This window comes from Gorilla gorilla, chromosome 10 (assembly GCF_029281585.2).
Source record: "Gorilla gorilla gorilla isolate KB3781 chromosome 10, NHGRI_mGorGor1-v2.1_pri, whole genome shotgun sequence".
Taxonomy (NCBI): domain Eukaryota; kingdom Metazoa; phylum Chordata; class Mammalia; order Primates; family Hominidae; genus Gorilla; species Gorilla gorilla.
In genome coordinates, this window is record NC_073234.2 from 125,805,481 (window position 1) to 125,825,746 (window position 20,266).

The 20,266-nt window shown below is 47.3% G+C and overlaps 1 protein-coding gene across 4 annotated transcripts in view; it reads right to left on the bottom strand.

Annotated features, from left to right (window-relative positions):
* Positions 1-10,776, bottom strand: part of ANAPC7 (anaphase promoting complex subunit 7) — a 30,543-nt gene extending 19,767 nt beyond the window's left edge. Inside the window, exons 1-3 of one of the 4 annotated variants that reach the window (XM_031000821.2) lie at positions 10,241-10,776; positions 2,954-3,140; positions 1,759-1,878 (exon numbers count right to left, since the gene is read on the bottom strand). In XM_031000821.2, the coding sequence (XP_030856681.1) occupies positions 1,759-1,878; positions 2,954-3,140; positions 10,241-10,443 (510 nt within the window). In that variant the 5' untranslated portion in view covers positions 10,444-10,776. Of the gene's footprint in view, positions 1-1,758; positions 1,881-2,953; positions 3,141-8,072; positions 8,091-8,169; positions 8,431-10,240 lie in introns of those variants that run through there. The other 3 variants (XM_055359024.2, XM_063694304.1, XM_063694305.1) reach the window with 3 other exon arrangements.
* Between the last annotated feature and the right edge of the window lie 9,490 nt (positions 10,777-20,266).

Consider the following 20,266-nt stretch of genomic DNA (forward strand, 5'->3'; position numbering starts at 1 on the left):
GTTCTAAAAAAGTATTTTTGCCACCTGGAAGTGTTTTGCAAATAAATCATTATTTCCTATAATAAGAAATATCAAAGGCTTCTCTGCCTATGGAGTAGCCATTCTTTATTCGTTTATTTTATTAATAAACTCACTTTCACTTAAAAACAAAAACAAACACGAGGAGGCCAGGTGCAGTGGCTCCTGCCTGTAATCCCAGCAATTTGGGAGGCTAAGGTGGGAGGACAACTTGAGCCCAGAAGTTTGGGACCAACCTGGGCAAATAGTGGAGACCATCTCTATTTAAAAAAAAGAAAAAAAAAAAAAAATTGGCCGGGCATGGTGGCTCCCACTTGTAAACCCCAGCACTCTGTGAGGCCGAGGTGGGTGGATCACCTGAAGTCGGGAGTTCAAAACCAGCCTGACCAACATGGAGAAACCCCGTCTCTACAAAAATTACAAAATTAGTTGGGCATGGTGGCGCATGCCTGTAATCCCAGCTATTTGGGAGACTGAGGCAGGAGAACTGCTTGAACCCGGGAGGCAGAGGTTGCAGTGAGCTGAAATTGCACCATTGCACTCCAGCCTAGGCACCAAGAGCAAAACTCCCTCTCAAAAAAAAAAAAAAAAAGCCGGACATGGTGGCTCACGCCTGTAATCCTAGCACTTTGGGAGGCCGTGGCAGGCGAATCACAAAGTCAGGAGTCCAAGACCAGCCTGGCCAATATGGTGAAACACTGTCTCTACCAAAAACACAAAAATTAGCTGGGCGTGGTGGTGGGTGCCTGTAGTCCCAGCTACTCAGGAGGCTGAGGCAGGAGAATCACTTGAACCCGGGAGATGGTGGTTGCAATGAGCCGAGATCGCACCACTGCACTCCAGCCTGGGCAACAAGAGCAAGACTCTGTCTCAAAACAAAAAAAACAAAACAAAAATAAAAAATAGGCTTGGAGTGGCATCTCACACCTGTAATCCCAGCACTTTGGGAGGCCAAAGTGGGAGGACAGTTTGAGCCCAGGAGTTTGAGACCAACATGGGCAACACAGTGGAACCTTGTCTCTATCAAAAATAAAAAAAATTGGCCAGGTGCGGTGGCTCCCGCCTGTAATCCCAACACTTTGGGAGGCCGAGGTGGGCGGATCACCTGAGGTCAGGAGTTCAAGACCAGCCTGGCCAACATGGCAAAACCCCATCTCTACTAAAAATACAAAAAAATTAGCCTGGCGTGGTGGCAGGCGCCTATAATCCCAGCTACTCGGGAGGCTGAGGCAGGAGAATCACTTGTACTTGGGAGATGGAGGTTGCAGTGAGCCCCCATGCTATTGCACTCCAGCCTGGGCAACAAGAGTGAAACTCCATCTCAAAAAAAAAAAAAAAAATTAGCTGGGTGTGGCAGCATGCAACTGTAATCCCAGCTATTTGGGAGGCTGAGGTGGGAGGATTGCTTAAGCCTGGGAGGTTGAAGCTGCAGTGAGCCAGGATCACAACACTGTACTGTAGCCTGGGTGACAGTGAGACTCTGTCTCAAAAAATATTAAATTAAGTTAAACATAAAAAATAAGAAAAAACAAAGAATAAGCATGTGTAGTATTCTCCAGCTATCATTTTCATCAGCTGGATTTTCAGGGTCCCCCACCCCCACTCCATGAAGAGGAAGAAAATGAGAATTAGAATCATGGATAAAATGTTCACACGGACTCCTTAATGCATGAGAAAACATGGAGAGAGGGAGCAGGGTTAGGAGAGCTGAGGAGAAAAACACATAAACATTCAACTTACTTTGGGAGTTCTTTGTCTTGAAGGGATCCCATCAAGTATAGCAATGGCATCTTTATCTTGTTTTAGCATTGTATAACATTCAGCCATTTTGTATTTCACTTCAATTTCAGATGGAAGACACTAAAAGACAATGGAAATATTTCTTTGAAACGTTATTCCAACAATATGACAGTTCTTCAAAACGTTAAACAGAGTTATCATATGACCCAGCAATTCTTTTTTCTTTTTCTTTTTTTTTTTTTTTGAGACAGGGTCTCGCTCTGTTGCCCAGGCTGCAATGCAGTGGTGCAAACATGATTTACTGCAGTCTTAGACTCCTAGTCTCAAGCGATCCTCCCACCTTGGCCTTCTGAGTAGCTAGGACTACAGGTGTGTGCCACCATGCCCAGTTTTGTAAAGACAGGGGTCTCACTATGTTGCCAAGGCTAGTCTCAAACTCCTGACCTCAAGTCCTCCTACCTCCGCCTCTGGAAGTGCTTGGATTACAGGTGTGAGCCACTGTGCCTGGCCTCATCTTCTTTTTTTTTTCTTTTTTTTTTTTTGAGACAGAGTCTTGTTCTGTCACCCAGGATGGTGTCTCCTGCCTCAGCCTCCCAAGTAGCTGGGACTACAGGCATCCGCCACCATGCCCGGCTAATTTTTTGTATTTTTAGTAGAGACGGGGTTTCACCGTGTTAGCCAGGATGGTTTCAATCTCCTGACCTCGTGATCCGCCCGCCTAGGCCTCCCAAAGTGCTGGGATTACAGGCGTGAGCCACTGTGCCCAGCTTCTGGCCTCATCTTCTACATCTAATCAGCTATCATCTAAATCAGCGGTCCCCAACCTTTTTGGCACCAGGGACCAGTTTCATGAAAGACAATTTTTCCACAGATGGGGGGTGAGGGGGTGGTTTCAGGATGAAACTGTTCCACCTCAGATCATCAGGCATTAGTCAGATTATAATAAGGAACACACAACCTAGATCCTAGCATGTGTAGTTCACAATAGGGTTTGTGTTCCTATAAGAATCTAATGCTGCAGCTGATCTGACAGGAGGCGGAGCTCAGGCAGTAATATTCACTAGACCTCCACCCACCTCCTGCTGTGCAGCCTGGTTCCTAACAGACCAGGCACTGGGGCCTGGGGACCCTGTTCTAAATTCTTGGAGTCTTTCTCAAAAAAAAAAAAAAAAATCACAATTCTATCTCCAATTACCTGACTTTGTGGAGTAGATGCAGAATTTCCAGTTGAAGGTCTCACTTTTGAAGTTTTACTTAGCGCTTTCTTCTGCTGTAAAGCCATGGTATACTTACTCACAGCATTCCGATATTCCTTATCATGAAAGAGAGAATCTGCATGATACACCAAAAGCTGGTACTTCTGAGGTGGGGAGAATAACTCACTAGAAAACAAGAGAAAATGTAATACATCTTTTCCTCCCTTTCAATCCAAGCTCCCCCAGCTTCTTTTTTTTTTTTGAAATAGATTCTCACTCTGTCACCCAGGCTGGAGTGCAGTGGCACGATCTCGGCTCACTGCAACCTCCACCTCCCGGGTTCAAGTGATTCTCCTTCCTCAGCCTCCCGAGTAGCTGAGATTACAGGCGCATGGCACCACGCCCAGCTAATTTTTGTTTTTTTTTAGTAGACATGGGGTTTCGCCATGTTAGCCAGGCTGGTCTCAAACTCCCGACCTCAAGTGATCTACCTGCGTCAGCCTCCCAAAGTGCTGGGATTACAGGCGTGAGCCATCATGCCTGGCCACCAGGCCCTTTTAACAGTCTGAGATATATCTATCCATACTCTCATATTAAGATGAAGTACAGAGAAACCTCAACACTTTGAATCCTTTTTAAAAACAGGCTGCACAGGCTGGGCGCGGTGGCTTACGCCTGTAATCCCAGCACTTTGGGAGGCTGAGGGGGGCGGATCTCGAGGTCAGGAGATCGAGACCATCCTGGCTAACGCGGTGAAACCCCATCTCTACTAAAAAATACAAAAAATTAGCCAGGCGTGGTGGCAGGCGCCTGTAGTCCCAGCTACTTGGGAGGCTGAGGCAGGAGACTGGCATGAACCCAGGAGGCTTGTAGTGAGCCGAGATCATGCCACTGCACTCCAGCCTGGGCGACAGAGCCAGACTCCGTCTCAACAACAACAACAAAAAACCAATGCACAAAAAGAAGTTTGAAAAAACCTGAAAGCTCTTCAAATACTAAAGAAAGGCCAGGCGTGGTGGCTCACGCCCGTAACCCCACCACTTTGGGAGGCTGAGGCGGGCAGATCACAAGATCACGAGATCGAGATCATCCTGGCCAACACGGTGAAACCCCAGCTCTACTAAAAATACAAAAATTAGCTGGGAGTGGTGGCAGGCGCCTGTAGTCCCAGCTACTCGGGAAGCTGAGGCAGGAGAATTGCTTTAACCCAGGAGGTTGAGGTTATAGTTAGCCGAGATTGCGCCACTGCACTCGCACTCCAGCCTGGCGACAGAGCGAGATCTCGTCTCAAAAAAAAAAAAAAAAAAAAACTAAAAACTAAAGAAAATGCCACTATAAAAGGAGAATGGGGGGCTGGGCGTGGTGGCTCATGCCTGTAATCCCAGCACTTTGGGACACCAAGGCAGGCGGATCACCTGAGGTCAGGAGTTTAAGACTAGCCTAACCAACATGGTGAAACCGTCTCTACTAAAAATACAAAATTAGACGGGTGTGGTGGCGCATGCCTGTAATCCCACCTACTCGGGAGGTTGAGACAGGAGAATCGCTTGAACCCGGGAGGCAGAGGTTGCTGTGAGCCGAGATTGCGCCACTACACTCCAGCCTGGGCGACAAGAGTGAAACTCTGTCTTTAAAAAAAAAAAAAAAAAAAGATCGGGAAAGCCAATGGGATAGCAAGAGGATTGGCCTTCATAAAAGTTTATTTAGGCTGAGCTCAGTAGCTTGCACCTGTAATCCGAGCACTATGGGAGGCCGAGGCAGGCAGATCACTGAAGGCTGGAAGTTTGAGACTAGCCTGGCCAATAAGGTGAAACCCCGTCTCTAGTAAAAATACAAAAATTAGCCAGCTGCGGTGGCGAGTGCCTGTAATCCCAGCTACTTGGGAGGCTGAGGCAGAAGAATGACTTGAACCCAGGAGGCAGAGGTTGCGGTGAGCCAAGATCGTGCCACTGCACTCCAGCCTGGGTGACAAGTGAAACTCTGTCTCAAAAAAAAAAAGAAAATACAAAAATTAGCCAGGCATGATGGTGCATGCCTGTAATCCCAGCTACTTAGGAGGCTAAGACAGGACAATCGCTTGAGCCCAGGAGACAGAAGTTGCAGTGGGCCAAGATCATGCCATTGTACACCAGCCTGGGCAACAGGGAATGAAACCCTGTCTCAGAAAAAAAAAAAGTAAACTTCACTAGCACTAGAATTCTTACCTCCTGGAGTCTCAGGGATTTCAGGACAGTGTAAAGGAACCAATGTTTTAAAACTGTTTAACCTTGAGTATTACAGTCAAGAATTATAACTGCCTAGAAGTTGACCACCATTCCTAATGAGGAACTCATATTTTCAACCTCCAATTCCACTCCTTCCCAAATAAGAGGAAGAAGTTTACTGTTTTCCTTTGACAAGTAAAAGCTATAGCAGGCCGGGCATGGTGGCTCATGCCTGTTGTAATCCCAGCACTTTGTGAGGCCAAGGTGGGTGGATCACCTAAGTTCAGGACCTGACCAACATGGAGAAACCCTGTCTCTACTAAAAATACAAAATTAGCCTGGCGTGGTGGCACATGCCTGTAATCCCAGCTATTCGGGAGGCTGAGGCAGGAGAATCACTTGAATCTGGGAGGCAGAGGTTGCGGTGAGCTGAGATAGTGTGCCATTGCACTCCAGCCTGGGCAACAAGAGCCAAACTCCATCTCCAAAAACAAAAACAAAAACAAAAACAAGAAAAACAAAGTTATAGTTGCTTATATGAAAGAACAGAGTGAGCTGAATAATTCTTTTTTTTTTTTTTTTTTTTTTTGAGAAGGAGTCTTACTCTGTCGCCCAGGCTAGAATGCAGTGGCACAATCTCGGCTCACTACGACCCCCGCCTCCCGGGTTCAAGCAATTCTCCTGCCTCAGCCTCCCGAGTAGCTAGGATTATAGGCGCCTGCCATCTCGCCCAGCTAATTTTTGTATTTTTAGTAGAGACGGGGTTTCGCCATGTTGGCCATGGCTGGTCTCAAACTCCTGACCTCATGATCCACCCACCTCAGCCTCCCAAAGTGCTGGGATTACAGGCGTGAGCCACTGAGCCCAGCCGAGTCGAATAATTCTGTAGATAGTTAATTTCTCAACAAGCTAGGCACAGTGGCTCACACCTGTAATCCCAACACTTTGGGAGGTTGAGGTGGGAAGACTGCTTGAGCCTAGAGTCTGATCAACATAGTGAGATCTTGTCTCTTAAAAAAAAAAAAAAAAAAACAGGTATCATACATTAGTGTTTGGGGGAGGAAGGGACAATTGGAGAGTGATTACGAATAGACACAGGGTTTCTTTTTGTTGGGATAATGAAAACCTTCTGGAGTTAGATTATGGTGATGATCATACAATTTTGTAAATACACTAAAACCCACAGAATTGCATTATTGTGGCCATGTGCAGTGGCTTATGCCTATAATCCTAGCTACTTAGAGGCTGAGGCAGGAGAATCGCTTGAACCTGGGAGGTGGAGGTTGCAGTGAGCCAAGATCCCACCACTGCACTCCAGCCTGGGTGACAAGAGAGAGAGACTCTGTCTCAGACAAAAAAAAAAAAAGGGGAGCTGGGCGCAGTGGCTCACGCCTGTAATCACAGCACTTTGGGAGGCCAAGGAGGGAGGATCACCTGAGGTCAGGAGTTTGACCAGCCTGGCCAACATGTTGAAACCTCGTCTCTACTAAAAATACGAAAATTAGCCAGGCGTGGTGGTGGGCGCCTGTAATCCCAGCTACTTGGAAGGCTGAGGGAGAACTGCTTGAACCCAGCAGGCGGAGGTTGCAGTGAGCCGAGATCACGCCACTGCACTCCAGCCCTGGCGACAGAGCGAGACTCAGTCTCCCCAGAAAAACAGAAAAAAACAACAAAAAAAGAGTATAGTCTAGATGACTTAAGTTCTCTTCAAACTCTGTGATTCTACGTATGTAGTAAGAAATAACCATTTGATGCTTAGATACAAAAGTATGATTACATCCACAGAAAGCATTCAGATATGCATATAACATACATGTCTACTTACACATGCATAAGTTATCTCTGTAATGACACACGAAAAAATAGTTATTGCCTCTGGAAAAAGGAAATGTTGGGGTGAGGTTCAAGACTCAGGTAAAGATACTGATCTGCATGCCCCTTCTCCACTGTTTGAATTTAACAGTGTCTATTCCTATTCCACAAGAAATTTTAAAGTATAAATCATGAAGGTCAGAACTTAAACATGTCCTGAAGCTAGGAAACTGCCAATCTAACCCAATATGAAAAAGCATGGGCTAAACTTCGTCTAGCCAGAGAATTAAAACTGTTTCAAACTATCCTGTAACATCTTTAAGAACTAAGAGTAACTAGGGCCTAAATCTCCAAACGTGGAAACTGTATGCTTTGGCAAATCACTCAGAACCAAGTGAAAGGCTCCAGAATAAACACATAAGGCTGACAGAGACCAGGGCTCCTGTCAACATGAAGTGGATGGTGGCAAAATGATGGGTCTCACTAGTAAGGTCCAAAGCACATTAATGAGGCTGGGCTCGGTGGCTCACGCCTGCAATCCAAGCACTTTGGGAGGCCTAAGTCATGGGGATCACTTGAGGTCAGGAGTTCCAGACAAGCCTGGCCAACATGATGAAACCCCATCTCTATTAAAAAAAAAAAAAAAAAAAGTAGCTGGGCGTGGTGGTTCGAATCTGTAATCCCTGCTACTCAGAAGGCTGAGGTGGGAGGATCGCTTGAGCCTGGGAGGTGGAGGCTGTAGTGAGCCAAGATCGCACCACTGCACTCCAGCCTGGGCAACAAAGCAAGACTCTGTCTGAAAAGCAAAACAAAACAAAACACCAAAGTGCACTAATGAAAATCCAATGGGCAGCAGCAGCTGCATTGTAAGCACTTAAAGGACTTTTCCCTTCTGACCTAGACCAGCTTCTACAGCAGGCCAAACACTAATACATCTACAGAGTAGAAGTTTCCATTATAACGCCATTTGGAGGTAGCAGACTGGTGGCTCAGAATGGAGACTCTCCAGTCAGAGAAGACCAGGTCCAGGCATCGTACTCCTCCATTTATTGGATGTGTGAACTTGGACAAGGGTATTTCACCTCCCTGAGGTTGTACTCACTTCCTCAACACGCTCAATAAGCATGTGAGTGCTTATGGCGCACAGCCACTGCGCTTTCAATTGGTGTGTGACGTGAAGGGTAGAAAAGTGGGAGTACCCGACAGTCCTGGGAGTCAGAGAAGGCTCTTTAGGAGAGATATCCAGGCTAAAACCTGAAGGAGGAGGCAACGCTGAAATGAGGATCGTCGCAGCAGGAACAGCAAGTACAAGGGCCCAGAGTAGAGAACACGCTTGGTGCATTCAAATAACACAAAGAGGCCAGAAGCGATGGTTCACGCCTGTAATCCTTAAACTTTGGGAGGCCGAGGCGGCGGGATCACCAGAGGTCAGGAGTTGAAGACCAGACTGGTCGGCTGGGCGAGGTGGCTCACACCTGTAATCCCAGCACTTTGGGAGGCCAAGGCGGGCGGATCACGAGGTCATGAGATCGAGACCACCGTGAAACCCCGTCTCTACTAAAAATACAAAAAAATTAGCTGGGTGCGGTGGCGGGCGCCTGTAGTCCCAGCTACTCGGGAGGCTGAGGCAGGATAATGGCGTGAACCCGGAAGGCGGAGCTTGCAGTGAGCCAAGATCGTGTAGAGCAAGACTCCGTCTCAAAAAAAAAAAAAAAGACCAGACTGGTCAATATAGTGAAACTCCGTTTCTACTAAAATTACAAAAATTAGCTGGGCGTGTGGCGCTCGCCTGTAATCCCAGCTACTTGGTTGGCTGAGGCAGGAGGATCGCTTGAACCCAGGAAGCGGAGGCTGCAGTGAGCCAAGACTGCGCCACTGAACTCCAGCATGGGCGACAGAGGCTGTCTCAAAAAAAAAAATAAACAAACAAATAAAAACAAATAACAGATAGAATAGCCAGGGAGGCTAGAGAGCAGTGAACAGAGTAATGAGATGAAGTCGCAGAGAGTGGAGGGCAGATATTTGCCTTCAGAGGCCATGGGAAAGAATTTTCATAAGTGCAATAAAGGATTTTTTTTTTTTTTTTTTTTGAGACGGAGTCTCGCTCTGTCGCCCAGGCTGGAGTGCAGTGGTGCTATTTCGGCTCACTGCAAGCTCCGCCTCCCGGGTTCACGCTATTATCCTGCCTCAGCCTCCCGAGTAGCTGGGACTACAGGCGCCCGCCACCACGCCTGGCTAAATTTTTTTGGTATTTTTTTAGCAGAGACGGGGTTTCACTGTGTTAGCCAGGATGATCTCGATCTCCCGACCTCGTGATCCGCCCGCCTCGGCCTCCCAAAGTGCTGGGATTACAGGCATGAGCCACTGCGCCCGGCCAATAAAGGATTTTAAGCAGGAGAGGGACATGCACTCAAGGATGGAATCAGCTCAGTGCTTCAAGGAAACAAGAAAGGCGCCACGCCCACCCATTAACGGAGTCTCCCGTTTCCTTTTTTTGAGACAGGCTGTCGTTCTGTCGCCCACGGTAAAGGACAGTGATGCGATCACGGCTCATTGCAGCCTCGACCTCCTGGGTTCAAGCGATCCTCCTGCCTCAGCCTCCCGAGTAGCTGGGACCGCAGGCACGCACCATCACGCCCGGCTAATTATTTAATTTTTACTTTTCGTAGAGGCAGGGTCTCCCTATGTTGCCCAGGTTGGTCTTGAACTCCTGGGCTCAAGCGATCCTCCCGCCTCGGCCTCCCAAAGGGCTCGTATTAGAGGCGTGAGCCACCGCGCCCTGCCCCGTTTTCAGTGGTTTCCCAAGGCGAGAAAGTGGACCCTCCTGATACACTTAACGGGGGGACCAATCTCAGATGCGGGGGCTAGCGCATAAAAACCAGGAGGCTGGGTCCCTGAGCTGCAGCGAGAGAAAAAAACGTTCTTCTGGAAGGAGCCGAGAGGGAAGGATTCAGCCTAGCGATGTGACAGTCGCGCTGCCCCGCGACAGGTGCCTCAGGAAACCCTCGCCTGGGTCGTCCTCAGAGCCTCTGCCTTCTATGTCTCCAAGCCGCCGCTGGCCACATCCCCGCGGGGACTTGACGCCGGCACCCAGTGAACCCAACTTGCGCTCCCAAGTCTGCTCCGCTCCAGGACGCCCTCGCAGACCCCGGAGCCTCCGCTGGCGCTGGCGGCCGCTCCTTCCCGCCTGTTCCCACGTGCCCTGAGCCCCCGCTCCCAAACCGCCTCCGCTTTCTCCTCAGCCCCAGGCAGCTACCCGCCTCAACTCACGGGTTGTTATTACTCATTGTAAGTAACAAGCTGCTGAGGAGCCGCACGTTGGAGTGCAGCCCCGCGGCCGCCATGTCCCGCACGTGGTCTATCACATTCATCCTGCTCTGCAAAGCCGCGGGCAGCGGCGGCAGCACTGACTCGAAAAGCCGGTAGACGATCCTTAGGGAAGACTCCAAAATGGCGGCGTCGCCGGGGTCCATCGGGTCCACACGCGGCACCACCCCCAAGCAAGAGGTAACTACTGAAGTGCCCGAATAAAAAGAAACTCGAGTCCCTGCTCCTGTCGTGGTCCTTTACAGGTGAAATGAGTTGTTATTTTTACGCAAAAATCACGTTATCATCCTAAACTGCAAACTTTACTGAGGATTTACAATGAGACAAAAGGCACCTTATAAGACTACTCGGTCAATTTGAATGAGTCTGAGAGGAATTTGTGCCTCTCAGAAATTAAAATGTGTGGGTATTTACCGAAATAAAATACAGTAAGGTGAGGAAAAACGCTCCAACTGGAATTAAATATTCTAATCGGGCGCCAGGGACAGACCTAACGGCCTTTACAGTGGCGCATGCGCACCAGGCTAGGGCCGCCGCGCCCCTCCTCAGGTGTTTTGTGTTCCTGCCAAGTCAGGCTTCGGCCCTGGAGGAACTCCTTGGTTCGAGGGGCATATTTCCCCATGTAAAATTATTCCCTAGATCCGTGTAAATAAAGGCTGGATCCAGGAATTAGCTGATACCCATATAAACCAGCATGTGTCTGGCACACTTAACGTTTTAGGAAAGTTTTACAGAAGTTATTGGACGCTCACAACAATCCATAAAGTTGAAGTTGTCATTCCCTTCCCACAAGGGAAGAAACTGCCTGCTTAAATTTTGTGCTCAGGTTGTTAAATGGTTGACTTGGAATCAGATCGACTGGTTAATTATGTTGGATCGCAAACTCAAATGTATACAGGGACCAGGGAGGTAACTGAGCCAATGAGGCAGTTTAGGTCGTTGAGTCAGAGTCCGAATATTCTCCACAATCATCCTCTCAGATCTAGCCTATCGCTCCTTTCTTGAAGGAGACAGTCGTTTTGGTCTAGATTTTGTTTTCATTTGATTTTTACAGTAATAGATGCAAAAAAAACGCTCTGAAAAAATCACAGTGTATCTTCATCAGTCAACTTTTTCAGCTCTTAACATTTTGTCACAGTTGAAGCTCCTGTAGATCCTTTTCCCATCTCATCCCCTACTCTAGTTTCCTGGATGTGTGAGACCTTCTATTTGATTTTGGTGGACATCATCACTGTGAACTTTTCTTTTTTTTTTTTTTTTTTGAGACGGAGTTTTGCTCTTGTCGCCCAGGCTGGAGTGCAAAATCTCAGCTCACTGCAACCTCTGTCACCCGGGTTCAAGGAATTCTCCCTGCCTCAGCTTCCCGAGTAGCTGGGATTACAGGCGCCTGCCACCACTGTCATGTGCGTCCGTGTGAAGAGACCACCAAACAGCCTTTGTGTGAGCAACAAGCCTGTTTGTTTCACCTGGGTGCAGGCGGGATGGTAGCAGCACGAGCCATAGGCAAAACTCCTCAGACACCAAGTTAAAGAAGGAAGGAGTATATTCGGCTGGGAGCATCAGCAAGGCTCCTGTCTCAAGAGCCGAGCTCCCCGAGTGAGCAATTCCTGTCCCTTTTAAGGGCTCACAATTCTAAGGGGGTCCGCGTGAGAGAGTCGTGATTGATTAAGTAGGGGGTACATGACATGCACCGGTGGTCAGAGTGAAACAGACCGGGAAGTTTCACAATGTCTTTCTATAATCTATAGATAACATCAGTTGCTAGGTCAGGGGTCAGTTAAGGCAGGAACCGGCCCTTTTCACTTCTTTTGTGATTCTTCAGTTACTTCAGGCCATCTGGATGTACACGTGCAGGCTTGGGTTCAGAGGCCTGACATTCCTGTCTTCTTACGTTAACAAGAAGAATAAAACGAAATAGTTGTAAAGTGTTGCGGCAGCGAAAATTTTTGGGGGTGGTATGGAGAGATAATGGGCGATGTTTTTCAGGGCTGCTTCAAGTGGGATTGGGGGTGGTGTGTGGGAACCTAGAGTGGGAGAGATTAAGCTGAAAGAAGATTTTGTGGTAAGGGACAATATTGTTGGGTTGTTAAAAGGAGCATTTGTTGTATAGAATGATTGGTGATGGCCTGGATGCAGTTTTGTATGAATTGAGAAACTAAATGAAAGACACAAGGTCTGAATTAAGAGAAGGAGAAAAACAGGTATTAAATAACTAAGAATTGGGAGGACTCAGGACATCCAATTAGAGAGTGCTCAAGGGGGTTCAGCATAATTACTTGCTTGGTTGGTGAGTTTTGGGGCTCTATCCTTGACAGAGTCCTTTTTAAGTTGGAGGCTGAGCTTGGTGAGGTGTGTTTTTAAAAAACCATTAGTCCATTCTACCTTTCCTGAAGATTGAGGATAGTAAGGGGTATGAAGTTTTCACTGAATACCAAGAGCCTGAGAAACTGCTTCGGTGATTTGACTAGTAAAGGCCGGTCCGTTATCAGACTGTATAGAGATGGGAAGGCCAAACCGAGGAATTATGTCTGACAGAAGGGAAGAAATGACTGCGGTGGCCTTCTCAGACCCTGTGGGAAAGGCCTCTACCCATCCAGTGAAAGTGTCTACCCAGACCAAGAGGTTTTTTAGTTTCCTGACTTGGGGCGTGTGAGTAAGGTCAATTTGCCAGTCCTGGGCAGGGGCAAATCCCCGAGCTTGATGTGTAGGGAAGGGAGGGGGCCTGAACAATCCCTGAGGAGTAGTAGAATAGCAGATGGAACACTGAGAAGTGATTTCCTTGAGGATAGATTTCCTCAATGGAAAGGAAATGAGAGGTTCTAAGAGGAGGGCTAGCAGCTTGTAACCTACATGGAAGAGGTTATGAAATGACGACAGAATAGAATGGGCCTGTGAGGCTGGAAGAAGATATTTTCTTTGGTCCAAGAACCATTTGTCTTGTGTGGGAAGAGATTGATAGGTAGAAGTTTCAGTGGGGGAGTAGGTGGGAGTGACCAGATGAGAAGGAGAAAAATTGGCCGTGAGGGACAGAAGTTGGAAGGCTAAGCTGCTTCTTTAGCTACCTTATCAGCCTAAGCGTTGCCCTGAGCGATGGGATCTGATGCCTTTTGATGGCCCTTGCAGTGAATGACTCCAGCTTCCTTTGGAAGTAAAGCGGCCTTGAAAAGAGTTTTTATTAAAGAGGCATTAATGACAGAGGACCCTTGAGTAGTGAGGAAACCTCTTTCAGCCCATATAACAGCATGGTGGTGTAGGATATGGAAGGCATATTTAGAGTCAGTATAAATATTGACGCGTAGTCCCTTTGCAAGAGTGAGGGCCTGAGTTAAGGCAATTAGTTCAGCTTGCTGAGCGGTAGTGCAGGGGGTCAGAGCAGTAGCCTCAATGATAGATGTGGAAGATACTATAGCATAGCCTGCCTTTGCTGGTGAGTGGCAATTAGGCCTGGTGGAACTGCCATCAATAAACCAAGTGTGATCAGGGTGAGGAACAGGAAAGAAGGAAATATGGGGAAATGGAGTGAATGTCAGGTGGATCAGAGAGATACAGTGATGGGGGTCAGGTGTGGTATCCGGAATAATGTGGGGGCTAGCCTAAAACAGTAAGGTCAAGTTGTTTGGACAGAAAGGCTACAGGGTGCGGTCCCAGCTCTTGTGCAAGAATTTTGACCACACAGCCCTGTACTTTGGCTGTGTGTAATGAAAAGGGTTGGGATGAGTTAGGGAGAGCTAGTGTGGGAGCAGCTTCTAGGGCTGTTTTTAAGGAACAGAAAGAGGAGTGGCGAAAAAATTTAGGATCTATGGAGTCAGCAAGGTTTGCTTTTGTGAGTTTATATAACGTTTTAGTCAGGATGGTAAAACTAGGTATCCAAAAGTGGAAGTACCTAACAATGCATAGGAAGGAAAGGAGTTGTTGTTTTGTAGAAGGGATTGGGGTTTGGGAGATTAGCCGGACACAATCAGCAGGGAGAGCATGTGTGTTTTCACAAAGAGTTATGCCAAGATAGGTAATGGATGAGGAAGAAATTTGGGCTTGACTAAAGTAATGGGAGCTGTCTGTGAAGCCTTGTGGCAGTACAGCCCAGGTAGTTTGCTGAGCCTAATGGGTGTCAGGGTCAGTCCAAGTGAAAGTGAAGAGAGACTGTGATGAAGTGTGCAAAGGAATAGTAAAGAAAGCATGTTTGAGATCCAGAACAGAATAATGGGTTATGGAGGGGTTGTGGAGGGAGGTATTGAGGATAGAAGAGTATATGGCTTTGGCACCATGGGTTGAATAGGCAAGACAATTTGGTTGATAAGGCACAGATCCTGAACTAACCTGTAAGACTTGTCTGGTTTTTGGACAGATAAAACGGGGGAATTGTAAGGAGAGTTTATAGGCTTTAAAAGGCCATGCTGTAACAGGCAAGTGATAACGGGCTTTAATCCTTTTAAAGCATGGGGGGCTAAGGGTGATTAGGTTTTAATGGGAGGGTAAGGGGTGCATGATTGGTCTCCAAGGAGGGAGTAGAGGTGTCATATACTCGTGGATTAGGGTGGGGAGATACAAGGGGAGGATGTGAAGGAGTCTTTGAACTGGGGAAAAGGGCAGTAATGAGGTGTGGCTGTAGCCTAGGAATAATCAGGGAAGCAGATAATTTAGTTAAAATGTCTCAACCTAATAAGGGAGCTGGTCAGGTGGGGATAACTAAAAAAGAGTGCATAAAAGAATGTTGTCCAAGTTGGCATTAGAGTTGGGAAGTTTTAAGAGGTTTAGAAGCCTGGCCGTCAATATCCACAACAGTTATGGAGTCAAGGGAAACATGCCCTTGAAAAGAAGGTAATGTGGAGTGGGTAGCCTCCGTATTGATTAAGAAGGGGACGGACTTACCTTCCACTGTAAGAGTTACCCAAAGCGTCTGTGATGGTCCTGGAGGCTTCCGAGATGATCGGGCAGTGTCAGTCTTCAGCCACTAAGCAGAGAAGATCTGGGAAGGAGTCAGTCAGAGAGCCTTGGGCCAGAGTTCCAGGGGGTCTGGGAGTGGCTGCTGGGTTGGACAGTCCAATTGCCAGTGGGGTCCCGCACAGATGGGACGTGGCTTAGGAGGAATCCTGGGCTGCGGGCATTCCTTGGCCCAGTGGCCAGATTTCCAGCACTTGAAGCAAGATCCTGGGGTAGGTGGTGTCAGGCCTCTGAGCCCAAGCTAAGCCATCATATCCCCTGTGGCCTGCACGTATACATCCAGATGGCCTGAAGCAATTGAAGATCCACAAAAGAGGTAAAAATAGACTTAACTGATAACGATACACCATTGTGATTTGTTCCTGCCCCACCCTAACTGATATGATATAGTCTACCCTGCCCTTAAGAAGGTACTTTGTAATATTCTCCCCCTCCCTTAAGAATATACTTTCTATGCCTATCCCAAACCTATAAGAACTAATGATAATCCCACCACCTTTAGCTGACTCTCTTTTCGGACTCAGCCTGCCTGCACCCAGGTGAAATAAACAGACTTGTTGATCACACAAAGCCTGTTTGGTGGTCTCTTCACATGGACGCGCATGACAGGCAGTCCTGGAGGAATGCCTGGCCTCTGCGGTTCAGGCGTTTGGAAGTTCTTGTGTACTGGAGATGTGGCTGGGGTTTGTCTCACGGTGGAGGCAAGGAATTACAACTCAGAAATACGTTGCTACTTGGCTGCCTCTATTATTGTACACCTTGAAGGTGACGTTAATTAAGTCCTGTTGTGGGGTTTGAGGGCCACAGTCTAATTTCTGGAGCTTTTTTTTAATGTCGGGAGTGGGTTGGGTAATAAAATGTGTATTGAGAATAAGACAGCCTTCTGGCCCTTCTGGGTCTAGGATGGTAAAGTGTCTAAGGGTTGTTGCCAAACGGGCCATGGACTGGGCTGGGTTTTTATATTTGATGAAAAAGAGCCTAAACGCTAACCGATTTGGGAAAGGTCGGATAAAGAAATAGGAGCGTTAACCTTGACTATGCCTTTAGCTCCAGCCACCTTTTTAAGAGGAAATTGTTGGGCAGGTTGGGGAGGGCTAGTTGTGGAACGAAACTGCAAGCCGGACCGGGTGTGAGGAGGAGAGGCGATAAAAGGATTATAGGGTGGGGGAGCCGAGGCTGAGGAAGAATTGGGAACTGGCTCGGCCTGGCGAGGAGCAGCCTGGGGAGGAGAGGTCAGATGGGTCTGTAGAAAAGGAAGATTCAAAAGACTCAGCAACGCTTGGGGTTGGGACTGAAGGGACAGGCGAGAGGGAAAGAAGGAGGATTTGGGATGAGTCGCATTGGGAACAGAGACTAGGGAGGGATCGATGTGTAAAAGAATGCCTGGACGTCAGGCACCTCAGACCATTCGTCCATTTTTCGACAAAAATCATCCAGGTCTTGTAAAATGGAGAAATCAAAAGTGCCATTTTCTGGCTATTTAGAACCATTATAAAGTTTGTATTGGGGCCAAGTGGTGTTGCAGAAGAAAATAAGACGCTTAGGTTTTAGGTCAGGTGAGAGTTGAAGAGATTTTAAGTTTTTAAGAACACAGGCTAAAGGAGAAGATGGGGGAATGGAGGGCGGAAGTTTGCTCATAGTGAAGGAGGTAAGTTTAAAGAGAAAGGTAGAGACATGGAGAAGGGGGTGGTGAGCAGCCAAAGCAGGCGTCTCCACAATTGACTTGCCACCAAGGGAATGTGGGTGAATGACCAAGCAGGCGTCCCCACAGTGATCAGACACCAATGGACTGTGGGTGAATAATCAGGCAGGCATCCCCACAGTGATTAAACACCAAGGGAAGACTGTCTTCCCGAGTCCATGACCGGCGCCAGAGTTTTGGGTCTATGGATAAAATGTGTCTCCTTTGTCTCTACTAGAGAGGAAAAAGAACTGGAATTGGAAGGACAGGGAGATTGGGTAGCAACGGAGGGAGATTGAAGGGTAGCAAGAGAGGCTGGAGAAGAGAGTGAAAAGACTGTTTACCCGATTTGAAATTCATGAGATGTTCTTTGGGCTGGTTGGTCTGAGGACCTGAGGTCATAAGTGGATCTCCTCATGGAGTGAGGGTGAGGACAGGGGACCGGTCTCCCAAAGGAGTCCTCTTGTCCCGGGTTTCAGCACCAAATGTCATGCACGTCCATGTGAAGAGACCACCAAACAGGCTTTGTGTGAGCAACAAGGCTGTTTATTTCACCTGGGTGCAGGCAGGCTGAGTCCCAAAAGAGAGTCAGCAAAGGGAGATAGGGGTGGGGCTGTTTTATAGGATTTGTGTAGGTAAAGGAAAATTACAGTCAAAGGGGGTTGTTCTCTGGTGGGCAGGGGCGGGGGTTGCAAGGTGCTCAGTGGGGGAGCTTCTGAGCCGGGAGAAGGAATTTCACAAGGTAATGTCATCAGTTAAGGCAGGAACTGGCCATTTTCACTTCTTTTGTGATTCTTCAGTTACTTCAGGCCATCTGGATGTATACATGCAGGCTTGGGCTCAGAGGCCTGACAACCATGCCCAGCTAATTTTGTATTTTTAGTAGAGACAGGGTTTCTCCATGTTGGTCAGGCTGGTCTCCAACTCCTGACCTCAGGTGATCCGCCTGCCTCGGCCTCTCAAAGTGCTGGGATTACAGGCGTGAGCAACCATGCCCAGCCAAACTTTTTTTTTTTTTTGGGACAGAGTCTCACTGTGTCCCCCAAGCTGGAGTGCAGTGGTAGGATCTCTGCTCACCACAACCTCCGCCTCCCAGGTTCAAGCTATTCTGCCTCAGCCTCCCAAGTAGCTGGGATTAAAGGCATGCACCATCATGCCTGACTTATTTTTGTATTTTTAGTAGAGACAGGGTTTTGCTGTGTTGGCTAGTCTGGTCTTGAACTCTTGACCTCAGGTGATCTGCCAGCCTCGGCCTTCTAAAGTGCTAGGATTACAGGTGTTAGCCACTGCGCCCGGCCTTCTGTGAACTTTTAAATACTTTTTCTTTTCTTTTTTTTTTTTTTTTTTTCTGAGGTGGAGTTTCATTCTTCTTGCGCAGGCTGGAGTGCAATGGCGCGATTTTGGCTCACTGCAAACGCTGCCTCCTGGGTTCAAGCGATTCTCTTGCCTCAGCCTCCCAAGTAGCTGAGATTACAGGCACGCGCCACCATGCACAGCTAATTTTTGTATTTTTAGTAGAGATGAAGTTTCGCCCTGATGGCCAGGCTGGTCTTGAACTCCCGACATCAGGTGATCTGCCCACCTCAGCCTCCCGAAGTGCTGGGATTACAGCTGTAAGGCACCACGCCCAGCCTTATATACTTTTTCTAAATATGTATATATCCAAAAACAATGTATAACATTGTCATCTTGATAAATGGCAATTGACATCACCACTCAGCACATTGGGAGGAGCAGGGAAGTTGTAACAAACTGGAGTATGCCCTCTCTACAGGGGCAGCTGCAACTTAATTTCAGTATATTAGTCCCAGGCAGCTGGGAATTTTCTGTATCATTTGACTTTTCAAAATAATTCATAGTTATAAACCTGGATTTTAAAATTTGAAGTATTCCAATTTTTTTTTTTTTTTTGAAACAGTTTCACTCTGTCACCCAGGCTGGAGTGCAGTGGCACGATCTTGGCTTACTGCAACCTCTGCCTCCTGGGTTGAAGGGATTCTCCTGCCTCAGCCTCCCAAGTAGCTGGGACTACAGGCATGCGCCACCACATCCAGCTAATTTTTGTATTTTTGGTAGAGACCGGGTTTCACCATGTTGGCCAGGCTGGTCTCAAACTCCTGAGCTCAGGTGATCCACCCACCTCCGCCTCCCAAAGTGCTGGGATTACAGGCATGAGCCACTGTGCCTGGCCAAGTATTCCAATTTTTAAACGTTGGCCAAAATGAAAATAACAAGAACTTTCTATGTATAGAAGACCAAAGCCTTGAAACATATTGTTTATACATTAGCAGAAGAATGGATACATTTTGCTACATTTATGCAAGGAACTGCTATGCAGCATTTAAAACATAAGTGAACCCTAACACATGTTTTAATGTTAACATGGATAAATGTAAAAAAGTATATTGAATGACTAAAGCAAGTTGTAGAATTGTATCACTCTATGATACCATTTAAATAAAGTTTGAAAACATACAGAATGTTATACATTGTTTTTGGATACATACATATTTAGGAAAAGTATTTAAAAGTTAATCGTGAAGATGCCCACCAAAATCAAATTGAAGGTTACATCTAGAAAACGAGAATAGGGAATGAGATGGGAAAAGGATCTACGGGAGCTTCAACTGTGGCAAAATGTAAGAGCTAAAAAAGTTAAATGATGAAGATACAGGTATTCTTTTTTTTTTTTGGAGACAGAGTCTCACTCTGTCACCCAGGCTGGAGTGCAGTGGCGCCATCTCGGCTCACTGCAACCTCCGCCTCCCAGGTTCAAGCGATTCTCCTGCCTCAGCCTTCTGAGTAGCTGAGACTACAGGTGAGGGCCACCATGCCCAGGTGATTTTTTGTATTTTTAGTAGAGATGGGGTTTCACTGTGTTAGCCAGGATGGTCTTGATCTGACCTCGTGATCCGCCCACCTCAGCCTCCCAAAGTTCTGGGATTACAGGCGTGAGCCACTGCACCCGGCTGATACAGGTATTCTTTACATTGTCCTTCATAAATGGCACTGGGGAGCCATTAAAAGCATAGAAATAGGCACTAGACTGCCTGGGTTTAAATCTCATTTTTGCCATTTATTATCTTAATTTAAAAGTCACTTAATTTTCTGGAACCTTAGTCACCCCTTCTGTGAAACGGGGGAGATATAACAGCACCTATTTAATGGGATTGTTGTAAAGATTAAATTAATTCATGGTGGGAAGCTATTAAGGGCAGCATGGTAGAAGTGATCCACCCCAGGGCATAGGTTAGAGAGGGGTAGGTTGCACCACTGCTCACTCTAGCCTGGGCAACAGAGCAAGACTCCATCTCAAAAAAAAAAAAAAAAAAAACAGGCCAGACGGG